This window comes from Dermacentor andersoni, chromosome 2 (genome assembly GCF_023375885.2).
Source record: "Dermacentor andersoni chromosome 2, qqDerAnde1_hic_scaffold, whole genome shotgun sequence".
NCBI lineage: Eukaryota > Metazoa > Arthropoda > Arachnida > Ixodida > Ixodidae > Dermacentor > Dermacentor andersoni.
The window spans coordinates 240,911,476-240,928,816 of NC_092815.1; the positions used below are offsets into that span (position 1 = coordinate 240,911,476).

Genomic DNA, 17,341 nt, shown 5'->3' on the forward strand with positions numbered 1-17,341 from the left:
TGGAATTCTACCAACATCTCTCCTTGAGTGTTCATAGAATCGACGCCGTAGTTGCCAATTGCTTGTTCACCAGCCTGCTGTTTCCCATCTTTTGCATTGAAGTCACCCATTACTACTGTATTCTGAGTTTGTACTTTCCTCATCGCTAATTCAACACCTTCATAAAACTTACCTACTTCATCATCATCACGACTGGAGGTTGGAGCATAGGCTTGTACTACTTTTAACCAATACCTCCCATATTAAGTTTTATTATGACTACTGCTATCCTTTCATTAATACTGTAGAATTCATCAATGTTGCTCGCTATGTGCTTATGGATTAGGAATTCTACTCTGTACTGCTTCTTATCTGGAAGTCCTTCATAGCAGAGGATGTTCCCATTTGTCAGCACTGTATAAGCCTCACCAGTTCTAACTACACTAAGGCCAATGATATTCCAAACAATGCCTGATAGTTCATGAAAGAGTCCTGCTAAGTTAGCTTCACTCGAGAGGGTTCGGGTGTTAAAGGTTGCAAGGGTCAGTTTCCATTGGCGGCCTGTCAGGGTCCAGAGATTCTTAGAACCCTCTGCTGTGTTACAGGTCTGACCGCCGCCTTGATCAGGTGCTCCGCAGCTGCTGGGGACTGAGGGCCATTAGTTGATCGAATGAGTTATTTGGGAAGGAATGGCCGAATACTGCACCAAGGAGGCCAATTCCTGTTCTGATGAGGAAGTGTCTTTTGTTGAAGCTTAAAGGGCCTTCCTAATTTGGTTGTACCTGGATTAGTATAGCTCCCCTGGCTCACGGCATTCTTGCTGGTGTCAGGCACCACTCCAAGCCTCGAGTGGCGCCTCTTAAAGTCGAGACCAAATCAGCCACTTACCTTAATGTCAGCACAGTAGCTGACTGAGCCAGGATAGCACTATGTGCAGGGTTCAGAAGTTTTCGTTTAAACCGAGGAGTAAAAAAAGAAACAAGAAAGCTACACCAATATTTTGCTCAAGAATTCGGTTTTAGCCAAAAACAGTCAGTCAAAGCAAATTTACCAGAGGGCTAAGACACCAATCGTGACCAAACTGTGAGTCTACATAAGCTCCACTGCAAAGAGCCTGGTGAGGTCAAGGTCATACTTTAACCTGTCGCTCAAATAACCTGAACTTTTTTTAATATTTGCTCCCTTTTGCTGGTCACAGTGATGAAATTTAGATGCAGCGAGGGGGGTGTTGGTGCACAGAGGTCAGGTGAGCCCACAAACTTGCGGTCTCATTATGGTGGTAAGGTGCAACAGGGTGTGAAAGAAAGTGAAGTAAAGAAATACAGGAAGGATGAGTGATGGCTTTTCCTGTCTTGGTCTTCCCTCATTTTGTCTAGTGCCCTGTTACACTGTAATAAATATGAACCAACTAGCCCAGCAACAAGTAGTGGTACATTATAGTCCTTGCAGTCTTTGCACAGTGGCCACTATGGTGGGCGAACTGGAAAAGTTCAGTGATGGTACCGTAGTGTTGCACCAATATTTCATGTTTTTTTTTTTAATGATTTGTTGGATCTCTTTACCCACATAAAATAAGGTCTCTTTCTATTTGTTCTTGACTATAAAATGTATCCTTTTCATTCTTTCATAGTAACATTGGCATCTGGCATTGTGCCTTTCTATAGAGTGCTTCTCAAAAAGTTTGTGAATCTGTATTTATACAGCTACAGTGTTGAGAAGTAGGATGTGCATTGATACAACATGCCTCAGCATCAACTAGTGGACCAGATATTTACTGAAAGAGAGGTACAACATAAAAGATTACCTAGAAAAAAAATGTGAAAGGCCTCAAGAAAAATATATTCAAGAAGTTTTTGGGTGGGAATAAAAACAAAGAATGCTGAACCCTAATCATGTGTTACCTGCAATATATCTACGTAATGAGTCATTGCTTAAATATACTCCGTTTTTATTTGTAGCTCAATTGCGAAGTGTCCACAGACTATACCGTAACCCAGGAAGCAGGGTGACCCTGTAACATCGAACAGTGCCTTCACCTGGGTCGTCATCCACGACCCCAGCTTTCGCGCAGCTGGTGCCATGTCTTGAGGATAGGCTCCCTGCGCTTCCACATCTCCTGGCCATACAGCACATAGCCCCTGCAATGGTGTGCGGGCATGTCATGCTTTATGCAGCGAAAACATGGCTCGTGCAGTACAAGATATGAGAGGCCTTCTATTACCTTCTCATCATGTAAGGCAAAAACTTGTCATTTGTGTCATCGAGACATGCAGATGCCTGCCTACAGACAGCACACACCTAGGACCCTGATTTGCACTAACATGCACACATGAATTGGGTGGCCTCATCTTCATTATCCAAATTTCAAGCCGATTTTCTTGAGCATGGCTGAGGCTGCAAGAATGCCCTAACAACTGGACAGTCCCGAAAAATAAAAACAAATTTCGACTGTAAAATTAATTTAGCTGTTTCTCACAATGCCAGTGCAGCAGAATATTCGATCACAGAATTTTGCTCTAGCTTGTGCTTCACTGTAATGAAATCTACTTGAAATTTTGTGATGATTGAGGCTGTGAGTATGCATTGCGTACGCCCATAGCACAGACCAATATGCCCGGTGTGTGCAGTGGTAAAGTGCTGATATCGTGCACATGTATTAAACTCAGAGAAGCTGTCAGTTTAGCTTTGTAGCACAACTCCAGTTCAAAGCTTCATGCCCACAGCGAGCTTACATCAGTACATTCAGCAAGTACAAATACAAAATTGGTATGTGTCCACAATTAGTTACCGACTGGCCACCTGTGGTCCCAAACTATACATCATATGCTGGTCAGTCTAGGCAATGCACGAGATGTCATGCCGAAGCTCTGATCTAGTCCTCTATGAGTATGAAAATAGTAAGGGCGAACTTCCCACAATGGCTTGCTACCTGCCATTTTCACCGGTTAGGCCGAACCAGCACCGCACCGTCACCAGTTAAACTTGTGGTTTGGTGCCAAGTCAACGAAGTTTTTGCAGCAGCCGTACGGCATGCTAAAAACTGAGGAACCACCTTGACAAGGAAATTGACAGCACGGAAACAGCTTGAACTACACAAAGTTCGTTTGTGGTAGCCATGTTTTCGACATTGTGCACACCTATATACAAGTCCGAAAAATCAAACAACCAAATATGCGATGTCCGAAATATCGGCCGTCATGACATTGGCTATGTATGCAGTAGGCATACGGTGCTACAGGGAAGCCCCAGTAATCGAAGGTCAGAAAAACAAGCCATCGACTTGGATGCCATAAGCAAGAATCAATGACTGCTGTGTGTCCAATGGTTACAGGAGGTATTTAGAGACCTGGATTGGGAAGAATTGGGGATAAGAGTTAATGGAGAATACCTTGCTCACTGACCTGGAGAGGCAAAGCAGAAGGATGGGTTTAAAATTATTCTGCTGAAAACTAAAGTAATGTTTAACAGTCTCGGAAGAGAACAGCAGTTTACGATAGGTAGTGAGGCACTGGTAGTGGTAAGGGAATACATCTACTTAGGGCAGGTAGTGACCGCGGATCCGGATCATGAGACTGAAATAATCAGAAGAATAAGAATGGGCTGGGGTGCGTTTAGCAGGCATTCTCAGATCATGAACAGCAGGTTGCCATTATCCCTAAAGCAAAAAGTGTATAACAGCTGTGTCTTACCAGTACTCACGTACGGAGCAGAAACCTGGAGGCTTACGAAAAGGGTTATGCTTAAATTGAGGACGACGCAACGAGCTATGGAAAGAAGAATTATAGGTGTAACGTTAAGGGATAAGAAAAGAGAAGATTGGATGAGGGAACAAACGCGAGTTAATGACATCTTAGTTGAAATCAAGAAAAAAAAATGGGCATGGGCAGGACATGTAATGAGGAGGGAAGATAACCGATGGTCATTAAGGGTTACAGACTGGATTCCAAGGGAAGGGAAGCGTAGCAGAGGGCGGCAGAAAGTTAGGTGGGCGGATGAGATTAAGAAGTTTGCAGGGACGACATGGCCACAATTAGTACATGACTGGGGTAGTTGGAGAAGTACAGGAGAGGCCTTTGCCCTGCAGTGGGCTTAACCAGGCTGATGATGATGATGTCTAATGCAAGGGTTGCACTTCTTTCAATTAAATTTGCTAGGTAAGGGCAATAACCAATAAAAATTAAACAAACATCTGCTTTGATAAATAGATAAGCTTGCTGCTGCATACCTGACAACCTTAAGTTTACCTCCATCTGCTGTCTTATTCATTGTCACCAGCATGCAACCAGAAATACAGAATGACTGCAGTCTGGTTCACTGGAAATGAACCCTCTACGTATGGTTATCAGATAAAGCCGTCATGGGACGTCCATTCAGACATTGCGCCGTGCAAGAAGTTGCAGTATACACAGCAAACTCTAGTTAACTCAAACTCTGTTATCTCAAAATATCGGTTAAGTCAAGCTTCTTTCCCAGCCATGGTTTCAACCCATGTGTTTTTCACCCTTCATCTCAAAAAGTTTATTGCCAGACGCCACCCCATATCTCGATGCCTCGACTCTGAAAATACCAGGAAAAAGGCTATGGGGCAGCATCAGACAACACTACCTGCTTTTCTTTCCCCCTTCTGACTATCTATCACTGCTCGCTGCCACCTTGTTGTGGCCTGACGCAGCAGTGGTGAACTAAGAATGTCATTTTTTTTTTCTGCTTCATTTAAGACAATCTCAGTGATGCATCAGTGTGGTCACAGCGTAATAATCACGACCTTGGCAAAGATGATCGGCACTTTTGAGCAGGTGCGATCAGCTCACGTGCTGTGCTCAAAAGAAAAGCCAGCATGCGAGCCCACAGTGTTTCAGCAAGATCAGGGCTCGATAAGGACGCTCGCTTCATGCCCAACGCGATGGTGAGGCGTGAATGTAGCTTCACTTGTGGGCGTCTGCTAAAGGCGTGACAACAGTAGTTTCGTAGTTTCGGCTTTTGCAGTTAAATTTTCAAGAGTTAATTACGATTATGGTGCAGAAAGTAATAGCGTGAGTGAGCTTTATGGATGTCTGAAAATGGTTATGCTCAGATGACTGGCTTCAAATATTGTAAGGATCAATCGTCAAGACTCTGCTAAGCACGTGGTTTTGGCACAGTGCCAGTAATGCCATTGCCCGTATACATTGTCGTCTCCAGTGCCAATGCATGCGAAAGTGACTGAAAATATTACTAGACTTACTTTGGGAAAGGCCCCATGCAGTCTATGCATGCTGAGCAGGATTCCAGTTTTTGCAATTTTCGCTTATCTGGCATTCTTTTTTTCAGTTTTGAAATGTTTAGGTTAATGGGATTTACAGTATATAGCAGTTAAACCTCGACACAACGAAATTGGTGACATTGACAATTAGCTTCATTATATCAAAATTCGACTGCTTATGCAAATAAGTACACTTGCCGATGGATTTTTTCTCATACGGAAGGGGCCACAAAATTTTCTGAATCATCGGGCAATTGGAAAACGCAAATTTGAATGTGAAAAAAATTAATTTTGTTGAATTTGAGAGTCTATGACAAGGGATATGGTTCCTTGCCATGTCGACGATATCTTCACATTGGCAGTACGAAGCGAAGCCAGCCACGTTTTCGTGTCCACTCTACTCCCGCGACTGATGGTGTCACACTCACAGTGGTACGACACTATCATGGAAAGCACTGGCAGTGGGGAGCAAATGCTTTGTCTGTTTCCGACTTCAACGAGTCTCCGAAACTTGAGATTATGCAACCTCCAGAAATCAACATGCAGAAAGGAAGTGCATGATTCCATGCCACCTCAGCTCGCCCAGTTTTTGCACACCCAGCAGATTAGCCCTAAAGCAGGGCGCATAGGCTGTGTGTGCCCTCAGTCACTCTGACAGCCATGCGCACCCACGGCTGCACTAGAAAAGGAGACGCACACTTGATTGTGTTACTGTGAGCTCACTCCCCTCTCCCCTTTTCTCTTTCTCGTGCGGGAAGATGGGATTCATCAAGCCACCATCCTCAGCTCACCCTCGCATGCTTTCATTTGTACCCAAAGCACAGTGTGTGGGGTGTGATATATATGATTATATGGGGAAAACATGGGGAAGGCGGGAGATGGAAATTCAAGACGAAGAGCAAAACGAGAACAAGGTGAAAGCAGGAGCCAACGTTTCGACAAGTGGACTTGTCTTCTTCAAGGCGACATAGGCTTTCCTCGCCACAATATGGATAGGTGGGGTTCTTCTAAAGGGGAGAGGGTGTAAGGCGGGGGCAACGAGAGAATGTGTGTTAGCGTGTCGAATTGCGAATAAATAGGCATAAACATTTCAAAGGGATCTTTAGAATCTATTCGCTATGCTGAATTTCAAGCTATAGGCAACAACACTTAGTGTGGTTTCTTAGTGTTTTTTTTTTCTTTTCTTTCCTTTTTTTTTTTCCCAGCCGGCCTGTCAGACACTGTTGACACGCTGGCTAACACACAGGCGTTGACACGCGATTTGCAGATGGCCGGGTCCCTGACCTTGTGCACAGCATTCCTTTATTCTCAATTCGACACGCTAACACACAATCGCTCGTTGCCGCACCCACCCACCTTACACCCTCTCCCCTTTAGAAGAACCCCACCTATATATACTGTGGCGAGGAAAGCATATGTCGCCTTGAAGAAGACAAGTCCACTTGTCGAAACGTTGGCTCATGCTTTCACCTTGTTCTCGCTTTGCTCATCGTCTTGCACTTTATATGAAACATAATGTTGCTCAGCTTCGGTGGTCGCTCTTGGCCATGCAGCGTGCTATTTGAGAGGTGCGTTCACAAGAAGTTGCATGTAATTAAACTCTCTGAACATCTCCGTCCATGGAAGTTTCTATTTAATGTCTTGGTATTTCTTCGCATTGGCAGTGAAATTTCATTAGATTGAAATCTTGTATAAACACACTTCGTTATATTGAGGTATAAAATACATGGTGCTCTTGGACAAGAAGTTATAAAGAGTTAAATACATGTATTAAAAATTTTGTTATATTGAAAGTCATTATATCGAGGTTTAATTGTATGTAATGTATACATATGCATATATACACATATGTCATGTGGCATTTTGTCCTGTACTTTGCAATTGCATTGTAGCTCAACCATCAGCTGGCGTGTTCATTACTAGAGATTAATCATTAGATACCAGCACTGCCGATGACGATGGGACTGAAACAGAGAAATGATGCGTCTTCATGATGCTTTCTTTCTGTCGCTGCGTCCTCAGCAGTGCTACTTTCCGACGATTACCATGATGATGCCAAAGAGTGTGCGAGTACTCACACGCCGAACAAGGTGCCTCCTAAATGGGCTGCATGATCCAGTAGGCGCCACCGCAACAGCATACCAGCCGTGTCAAACACCAATACACCTTTCAATGCCTGCAGACCACACACCAGCAGAGTTAACACGAAAGAATGTACATAAGGTACTGTGGCCCAGCACCTATTAGGTACTAATGAGAAGCTCTACTTTTGGAACATACATAGGAACAGAGAAATCATTCTGTATGGCATCCTCTGAAACGATTCTGATAAGATGTGTTAACCTTAAAAGATATGCTAAATCTACTGACTCTTGGAAGCAGACTTCTTTATTTAGGCATACAATTTTTGGCCATGAAACGGAAAATTGAAAGGCTTTAATAAAGAAGAAAAATGAAACGTCAAGTTTAGAACTCTGCTACATAGCAATAAAAATGAAAATGAAAAACAAATGCAGGAGCGAGACATGACGCTCACATCATGCCGCCTGCAGCAGGTAATGGTAGTGCATTTGGGTTATCACCTACTAAAAGCGTGCAGCGCATTTACATAAGTGATACGCCCCACGTGCTGTAAAACAGATAAGTGAAGACGCTTATGGCAATAGGGTTGCCGGCGATAGCCGTGAATGCGGCGTGCGACGACCCTAGAGTTGATTTGCTGGTATCAGAATAAGAAATTTAGCAAGCGCTGGCGTTTTCACGTGAGACAGGCGCGCGAGTATTAAAGTGAAGCTGCAGCGGCGGGCGGCTACTGCCCTCCATCGCGTGCATCTGCATCCGATCTTTGTAGTCTGCAGCCGCATCCAAGAAGAAAGAAGGCATGCTAGCATTCCTTGAGAAACGGACTCACTGCAGCAGCCGAGAAGGTGAAGAAAGGCAAGAAGATGATGCTGAGCTGTGCATCTGGGTACTGCAAGCACAGGGCTCCCACCACGGCCAGGATGGCTCCCGACTGCAGGCACAGTGACACATAGTGGACAGGTCAGTACAAAATACAGCACCACGTCACACAGCTGGCAAAAGGTACAACCACTTCCTTCTTTTTCCACGTGCACTAAGTTATGCAGCACGCAACGTTTGCTTTTTTAATGCAGCCCGAGACAGATTGACAGTGCAACTCCAAGGGAATGGACAGGTTATGCACACTAGCGTTGCAACAGGTGCCAAGGAGAAACGGGGCTATTGCTTGCGTCCCTTAGGTGGAGGCCTCATGTCGCCTTGCACATGTGTCGTCATCAAAGTTGGCAACCTCATGACGTTCTGATCATATCAGGTCAAGTCCAGCCTCAATTTGACCTCAATCTAATGATAAATTCGACTGTGACCAACAACCTTGTGCCATGATTTGTGCCGATGCAGAGGTGACTGCTCAGATGCACATCTGCTTCTTCAGAACTGATGTGTTGGTGGTGTTTGGACTTTATTTGTATTTAATCTTTCATATCTTTACAAAATGCCTTTCTTTCTGTACAGTCTACTTAAGCCATGCCATGCCTGGATATAGCATGTCTCGTAGCTGAAGTCCTTTAGTGAATAAGTGTAGCCAAATTGCAGCTGTGATGCAAGATTACTTTGCTAAATTGAGAGAATGCACAGAATGCTTAGCCTTCTGTGGAAAATTCTTTAAGGAAATGTAAACAAGAAAGCATAAAAGTGAAGCTGTTACTAATTCTAAACCTGACTGCAGCAGTGTAAGCAAGGCTTGAGGGAGGGCTAGTTGGCATTCCATCCCTAGCAGACTTGAAGCGCAAAGGAAAAAAACAGGGATGAAAAGCACTTGTCGGTGTATGTCTTTTTATCGCTGCTCTTTCCTTGATGCTTCAAGTCTACTAGAGTAGTGAGTACTTTAAGGCTAACTGTAACAAAATTTCACTTGGGCTAAATTGCCTATATATGCTTAGCACATATAGTATCAATGTAATCTAGGCAAAGCTGCAGGGCTGGTAATTGTCTCGTTTCCTTATTAGCAGCCTTAGTAGTAGTAGTAGTATTAGTAGTGCCTAAGCCGCATGCACCTGACGGTAAGCGGTAGTGATGTGGAAATATCGAAAGTTGGAGAGCCGTACATGACCGCTGATCTGTCGGCTGTGCCTAGGCACCCAGGCACATCGCTCACTCAACATGTGAAAGTTGATGGGTGTCTCACTCAGCGTGCTTTCTCATTGCGTACGTGATATGAGCTGTCGCAAGAATCTCAAGAATGCCAATGTGTTGTGTAGCCGTTGGGTGCTCGAACACAGTCTAACACAGGCGATGCCTGTGCAATGCACAACGCTTAGCAGAGGAAGGCCGAACACATCTTTCCTGTTCCAGCTTTCAGAGTGCAAGCGTGCACTGCGGTGCAGCCGGCAAGTGCAACGCAGGCTAGCCAATGTGCACAAAGCATATGAACTGCAGTTGATGAAGCTGCACAATCTACATTTCAATAGCACAGTTGCTTACCCATGCAGGATCCACTTGGGAAACGCTTTCTCGGGATGATTACAAGTGCTATAAGCTGCGATGGTACATGAAAACCATAGGTAAGTTACCGTATTTACACGATTGTAAGTCGACTTGAATGTAAGTCGACCCCCCCATATCGCGTGTGACAGGAAAAAAAAAAGAAGGAGCACACCCGAGGGCGCATTCGATAACGAAAATTTATTAGTAGCTGACATGATCACTGGACTACTCGTCTTCACTAGTGCTGCCATCGTCATCGCTGCTACGGTCCCACAGCACTTCGTCATCCAGTGAAATTCCACATTTGCCAAACGACCACACCACACCTTGTGCAACAGCAGCCCATGCCGAATGCACCCAACCACATGCAGCTGTCAGGGAGGCTCTTTTGACAGGTCTGGGTGGCGTAAGTTCACGGTCTTCTGCCGCCAGCCACTCGTTGTACTCACGGCGGACCAGGTCCTTAAAAGGTGAAGATCCGGGCTTGTTTCAAGAACACGTTGCACTTCACTGGCAGGGACCGATCACGCATTTCAGCGACGTACGCCACAAGCTTGGCCTACGGCTCCAGAAAGCGTCCAGACTTCAGCGCTTGGGAAATCCCTCACTTGCCGTCACAGGTGAAAATTTCGCTTCACTGCAGTCGCCACTCTCACACCACCCGTTCAGGAAAATCGAACTTGCGGCCTGCTGCGCAGTGATTTGTTTCTTCGGCGTAAATTTACGCCATCAAGAGGGCTGCCATCCTTAAGGATGGCAGCCCTCTTGAATGCTGCTGTGAACAAGTCCCGAATGATTAGTGGGCCTGGAGCACTCATGACGACTGAAGAAGCATGGAAGTATGTAGCACATAGCCAGCACTCAAGCCGAATGCATGAAATCAATGCCTTTGGTCAAACTAAGAGAAAGCTAAGATCTACAGGCAAAGAGAAACATGTGAACGGTGTCTGGTCTTCCATGAACTACCGATACTCCCCGCAAGTGCCACCGTTCTGAGGGTGCCGCCTTGAATGGAACAGCAGCGCTTCCATCACCTATTGACATCCCCGCATGAGTGTTGTGTGCACTGTAAAACTCTAAAAAATGTTGAAAAACCCTTCCAAAAATGAACAAACACACGGGATAGCGAAAAGCTACAGGTAGAGCCATAGAGCAAACATAAAATTGTAACTACGTTGTAGCTCCTGTTGGTCTCGCTTTTTTGGCGGTGCCATGTTTTGGTTTTGATTGTAAGTCGACCCTCCCACTTCAGATCTTGAAATTAAGAAATATAGGTTGACTTACAATCGTGCAAATACAGTATATTCAAGGCGATATTCTCTAATGATCATTTCCAGTGTTGCATCATCTTTGACATTTCGCACGTCTCTAAACTGGGCACATTGAAGTAGATGAACGAAAGCCTCTTTGAAACAGCGCCAGAAATTACGTCAGCAGAAACTGCATGCTGCATTTGTCACGGAGGAGAACGCGACGTGGCGGCCATGGTCTAGATGCAGCAGCAAGCTATGTAAGAATGCAATGTCGCCAGAGTGAAATGGTTAAAACTTCATCATGGCTGGAGCCTGGCCTCTCTGGCTATGAGTTTACGTGCACTCTGCACCAAGCCCATGGCTGGGCTATAGGGTAGACGGACCCGTCCAGTCTGAGACCGTATCGACCCTCAGCTACTCATCATCCTTTACTACAGATGGTGGTAGTTGTCCAGTCGGTCAACGAGTCCAGCATTTCCTGTGTGCCAGGCAGCAGCCAGTGAAGTCGGATACGTCATGCCCGAGATGCTAAGGTTGCTAAAATTTTATCCTGCGCTTGAAACGTGACCTGCAGCAGCGCGGCGATCAGTTGTTTCCGCAGCGCAAGCGCACATGTATGCGGCGAGTGAGCACTTTGTTGTTTGTTGAAGGCGTAAACATGCTTACATCAGTGAACTCGAACTGCATATAGATCAGCATGCTGCTGGTCAGCCAAGCTAGTGCATGCTGTATCTCGTTCCAGTAGCTCCGGCATGCGATAGGACATGTTCTATTCCTGCGCCAGCCACACTAGACTGTACAGTGTCCAATATTCGCAAGAATGCCCATGTGCGTTGTGTGGCCGTCGGGTGCTGGAACACGAACTTGAACACTTACTCGAACACGAGTGATGGCTGCCCAATTTTCGCGGATGTAGCATAACTGTGCCATGCATGGAAGGCGTCCACGTTAAGCCGGACTATATGTGTGCCTTTAGCTTGGCCACCCCAATGCACTCTTCTTTGAGTGGAGGCAGAATGCCATGAGGCTATGCTTGCTGAACGTAGACCACCAGATATAGTGAAATCTTGATATAACAAACTTCAGGGGACCGCGGCAAATTGTTCATTCTGAAAAATTGTTATAGTGAAAACCCCAAATTTAACCATTTCCCCCATCAAACCATCAGCTTATCAGTTGTCATCGTATGAACTATACATGAAACTGTCGCGTTGGCTCTCAGCCCGCACTGTTGCTATTTTCCACAGATTCCACCACTGCGCACCGCTGATGAACTGTATGCAGAGTGGCACATGCAAAAGAGGCAAAAGAGATGCTGACGCCGAGAAAACCATCGACAAAGAAGCTCCATGTTTCCCATAAACCGTGATGTTTTTGTTTGTTTGTTCTTCGCAGGTGGACATCTGAACTATTCCAAAGTGCAAGCATGTGTAAACAATACTGCCCGGAAAGTAGGACCATGCGGCATCCCTGCAAGCACAGAGGTTACATTTCTCTCGATGTTTAGCTGGTATGTCTGCAGAAAGAAGCATGAAATGAAGAGGCATGCGCAGTAAGAAGGGCAAAAGAAGGAAGAGACCTACGCGCCTCCGTCGCTGGGGGACACTTGTCTGGGTGGAGCATGCGCTCGGAAAACCTGATGTGTTTGCCCCTTCCACTATAGGGGGGAGAAAAAAAAAGTCCCCTCCTGGCGTTTTCTTTCTCTGGCACCGTATCCGGCTTTTCGAACCCATGCGCTGCGGCGTCTGCTTTTTGAACCGTGTCATCTGCTAGCCTACTGTTCCAGCTGCCATATAAAGGATAAACGGAAATGTAAGAATTCCCAGATTTCTGAAAATAACTTCGTAGCACTGAGGCATTGTTAATATGACATGGAAACTGAATAACTATCATTATTCTAAAAATTCGGTATTCTGAGGTTTGTAGTACTGAAATATTTTTGCACTGAAACTATAAACAATCAGATGGAATTACTGAAAAGTTCAATAATTTTGAAAATTAGTTCATGTAGTGTTCGTAGTAACGAGGTTTAACTGTAAGAAAACCGGCTTTACTCGGAGAATACTTCTCATTGGAAGAACATCGTGGGCACACAACGACATGGAAACAGTGCACGAAGCAGCTAGTAGGGTATACTAACTCTGTAGCCAGCAGACGTGCGGGACCTGTTCACTGATACATGGGAACTGTATACAAGCAAGGAAAGCAGACGACTCAGGCACCAGTTCTCTATAGCCTGCATAGTATGTCACTTCCGGCGACTGGTAATGGTGGCGTTTTTTCAGTTTCGGTGTGAAAAACGTCAATTTCTGAGAGTGTTTTGTGAAGTGCTTACACGCATTTCAAGTGCAGGGTTTTCCACAGAGGCTACCGTATGTCTAAATTATCTAAAACAGGGCTTTCTTATGTGGTCCAGAATTTCGTTGCAGTTGGCCTTTAAGCACAAATGATATGCTGTGATCTGACAATGTGGAATATTATACTGTAAAAGGTCTTCATTCAAGTTTGCTTGGATGAGATTTATATATTATACTGTAAAAGGCTTCATTCAAGTTTCCTTTGATGAGATTTATATATTAGCTCTCAACAAATTAGTCATAAAACTAAATCAAGCCATGTGCTAAAGTGTCCAAAGATACACTGAACAAATAGTAGAGCCGCAGGAATAGACAGCTTTCCAGCCACACCAGCATTTTCCTGAAGCACAAACATTTGTGCTCTTGACATCAGGACATACCCCAAGTGCCACAGTTTCTCATGCTCTGTATGAAAGCATTAAATCATGGCGATGTGTTGCACATATAAGACTTGCGCGAAATGCAGTTTGTTCTCCAAGAGACAGACAGTCCCCAACACAAATTTGTTACACGTCAATGGATCATATCTCTGTCAGACATTTGAAAATAGGACAATGGGTTTTTGTGCATAATGAACAGGAATGCATGAGATTATACCAAGGGGTGACAGGCAGTACCAAGATCTGAAAATGATTTCATGTAGCCGAAAACATAATGTGACAGCAAATAAACTGCAAAACAGGATTTGGCCCCTAAGGAAATTTCAAGAGTAATAACTACAATTATAACAACTGACAAACTGCACTGCAACCAGTCATTTCAGCATGTGATCTGCTACAGCAACAGATGCTGAAATTAAGCGATTGGTGGAAATCGTCTAAACATGACACATGATAGTTAATAACATAATTCAAAGTCAAAACAAAACACTTTTGATATTTTCAGGTTCCATAGGGAACCCTGGTTCACAATGGCGGCAGCTTTGTGGGAAACTTATTATATGCGTCTGATTTAGCAATTATGCTGAAGGATAACAAGGCTACAAGGCTGAAGGATAACAAGGCTACAAGCGATAAAATATTGTAGGTAAATTTCACTCAATGGCTACAATTTTAGTTTCGTACAAATTTATCTTGTGTCCAGTCTTGTCACAAGATAAATTGGGTTGGGCCTGAGATTGTGATCACTGAGCAAAAATTACACAAGAATTAGTGTCGATGCTAAATCCTGGTGCATGCTAAGATGTGCAGTTAAACCTTGATATAGTGAACTTCAATATAACAAAATTCTTGATATAACAAAATATTTAACTTTTTACAACTTCTTGTCCATAGAACACCATGTATTTAGAATGTCAATATAACGAAGTTCGCTTATATATTATTTAAGTTTAACTGCTACAGCGAAGGAACATCAAGACAATAAATGGAAACTTCCACAGAATCAGATGGTCAAATGGTTGAATTACATGCGACTGCTTGTCACCTCACTTCTCAAATGATGTGCCGCATGACCGAGAGTGACTGGCGAAGCGGAGCAGCGTATAAAGTCGAAGTGCGATAGGATCCTCTATCGTGCCCTGTGTGCTTTGAAAACGAGTGAAAGGAGATGAAAGGAGCCTGCTCCCAGTAATGTGATGAAGTGTTATTATGATTGGCATGTAACACCTCGTGCAAAAAAGGATGATCAAAAGACCATGCCTAATCGAAACGGAGGATGGATCCCTAATTTGCTATGGGCGTCTCGAGTGGTTGCCGGTCTGGCGGGCGCCCCGCAGTGAATAAGGGCCTCTTTGTGTGTGTGCGTGACAGGAGGGAGGGCCGCCTTCCCCGAACTGTGCGACTCAAGGGGAGACTCCTTGCACGAACCAAACTGGACTTATGCGTTGCCCCCAGCGGAGGCAAGCACGTGCAACGTTGCCTAGGCGAGAGGGAGCAGCTGCCCATCACCGACCGGACTCGGTACATGTCATGTGACGTTGATGTGAGCAAAATCCCACCTACAATCTTAGCGGGCCTATTTAAGCGGCCCCACAATGTATTTTTATTATTATTCTCTTCTTTTATATCCTTCACCAACCATTGAATAAACAGTCCAAGTTTCGCACTAGAAATCATCTCGCCCCTGCCGACAATGCCGCGCTACCCAGTAGTAACGCCGTTCGAGGTTCGAGTAACCGGCGTCGCAACAGTGTGTGCGAGGGAGGGCAGGTTGGATAGCACCGCCTTTTCCAGTTCGGCTGTGGCTGCTCATGGCTGTAAATGCAGCTGAGTGCATACACAGCCCGTGTGCCCGTTTTAGAGGTAATCCGCTGCGCGCACAAAGTGTGGGAGTGCCGAGATGGTATGACATCACGTGCGCTGTCTTCCTGCGCATTTACTACAGGGGGTCCCGTAATCTTGAGTTTCAGAGCTGCATTGAAACGAGAGGATGACAAAGCATTCACTCCCCGCTGCCGCCACTTTCCATCCTAGCTTCATCCCACTGCAGGTGACACTATCAGCCTCGGGCGCAGAGTGGACGCAAAAGTGTGGCTGGCTTCGCTTCGTACCGCAGATGTGAAAATATCGTCAACACGGCATGAAACCGTATCTTTTATTGCCCAACTCTCAAATTAATAAAAATGATTTATTTTTCTTTCAAATTTGCCTTCTTTGATTGCCCAATAATTAGGAAAATGTTGTGGCCCATTTTGTGTAAGAAAAATTCATCGTGGCTGTACTTATTTGCATAAAATGTCAAATTTCAATAAAATGAAATTTTGATATAACGAAGTAAAGTTCAGATTTTACTGACTTCGTTAAAATGAGGTATAAATGTATATAATGGGCTGCCCATGAAACAAATGCCACGGTGAACAACGGTTTTGTACGAAATGCGAAACCTAAGATTTTTTTTTTTTTCACTTTGTCAGTTATCCGCTCTTTCAATCAAACAATGCATTTGCACCAGGGTAGGATCACTTGTGTGTGCACCAAGACCGCTGTGGGCGCACATTGCTGCAGCAAGTGCAAATAACTGTATTGCACTGTCCCCAGAAGCTAGAACTGAATCTGATAGGGCACACAAGGCAGCAGATTCATGATAGAGGTGAGGGTACGTGAAGCTACTGTATTGCTACAAACTGTTGTTACCCAGTCTTCTCCCTATATGTAGCTTTCCAAACTTGACCTCCTCACACAACATGGTCTCAAATGACAACTGGGCTAAAATAATTAGAATAATTTTCACGCAGGTATGCCACATGGCTATACGCACCGCGCCCAGGGACATGGCAGCTCGCCGGGTGGCAACCTTGTGCAGATAGCTGGCAAGGGATGACACAACACCTGCAGAGGTCCAAGCAGAAAGGCACAGTCAATGAGAAAAAGCACAGCTAGTCAAAGCTTCCACAGGGACAATGAAAACCAGTACTGTTCTCCTTCTCATCTGCCGTTTAACTAGCATTAGTCACAATCAGGCTCCCATATTACCACACTTAATATTGGAATAAATTGTCAGATGTCTTTCAGTGCTTGTTTTTCTAAAACTAGCTGCACGTGAAAATGCGATCAGGGATAAAAAGGAGTCTACAATGATGTCTTATGCAGAGTGTCTACCAAGTTGACATTTCCAAATTCCCCCGAGTGTTCCAGGTTTTCCCTGAGTGCTCTTGCAAATTTCCTGAGTGACACAGAACTTTGTTTTATGTCAAGGCATGCTGACGCCATGTAGCCCGATACTGTCACTCTCTAGTAAGTGTATTAAAAAATCATAAAAGAGCCTTAATCCAGTTTAAATAGTAAGGAGTAGTGCTTATTTTATTTAAAAAGAAATAAGAAGAGAGGGGATAGTAACATGCACAGCGAATAAAATATCCTAAAAAAGAAGGTAAAGCCCATTGCAAATCTACTCGAAGATTTTCAAATACGAAAAAAAGATGCATATAGAAGCAAATATTTTCGAATATGAGCTATTTCTATTAACTGATAGCAAGCTTATTGATACGAGGCCCAAACTTTGTAACAAGTCTCTCTCAGCAACTGAAAAGTTAACCTCAACTGTCCTGGCATACTCTCAACCTG

General features: G+C 44.5%; 1 protein-coding gene across 1 annotated transcript in view; it reads right to left on the reverse strand.

Moving 5' to 3' along the window:
- Nucleotides 1–1,910: 1,910 nt before the first annotated feature.
- Nucleotides 1,911–17,341, reverse strand: part of rho-7 (rhomboid family intramembrane serine protease rho-7) — a 54,968-nt gene continuing 39,537 nt past the window's right edge. The window contains exons 6-9 of the mRNA XM_050186701.3: nucleotides 16,536–16,606; nucleotides 8,133–8,234; nucleotides 7,300–7,397; nucleotides 1,911–2,117 (exon numbers count right to left, since the gene is read on the reverse strand). Coding sequence (XP_050042658.1) covers nucleotides 2,024–2,117; nucleotides 7,300–7,397; nucleotides 8,133–8,234; nucleotides 16,536–16,606 — 365 coding nt within the window. The 3' untranslated portion in view covers nucleotides 1,911–2,023. The remainder of the gene's footprint in view (nucleotides 2,118–7,299; nucleotides 7,398–8,132; nucleotides 8,235–16,535; nucleotides 16,607–17,341) is intronic.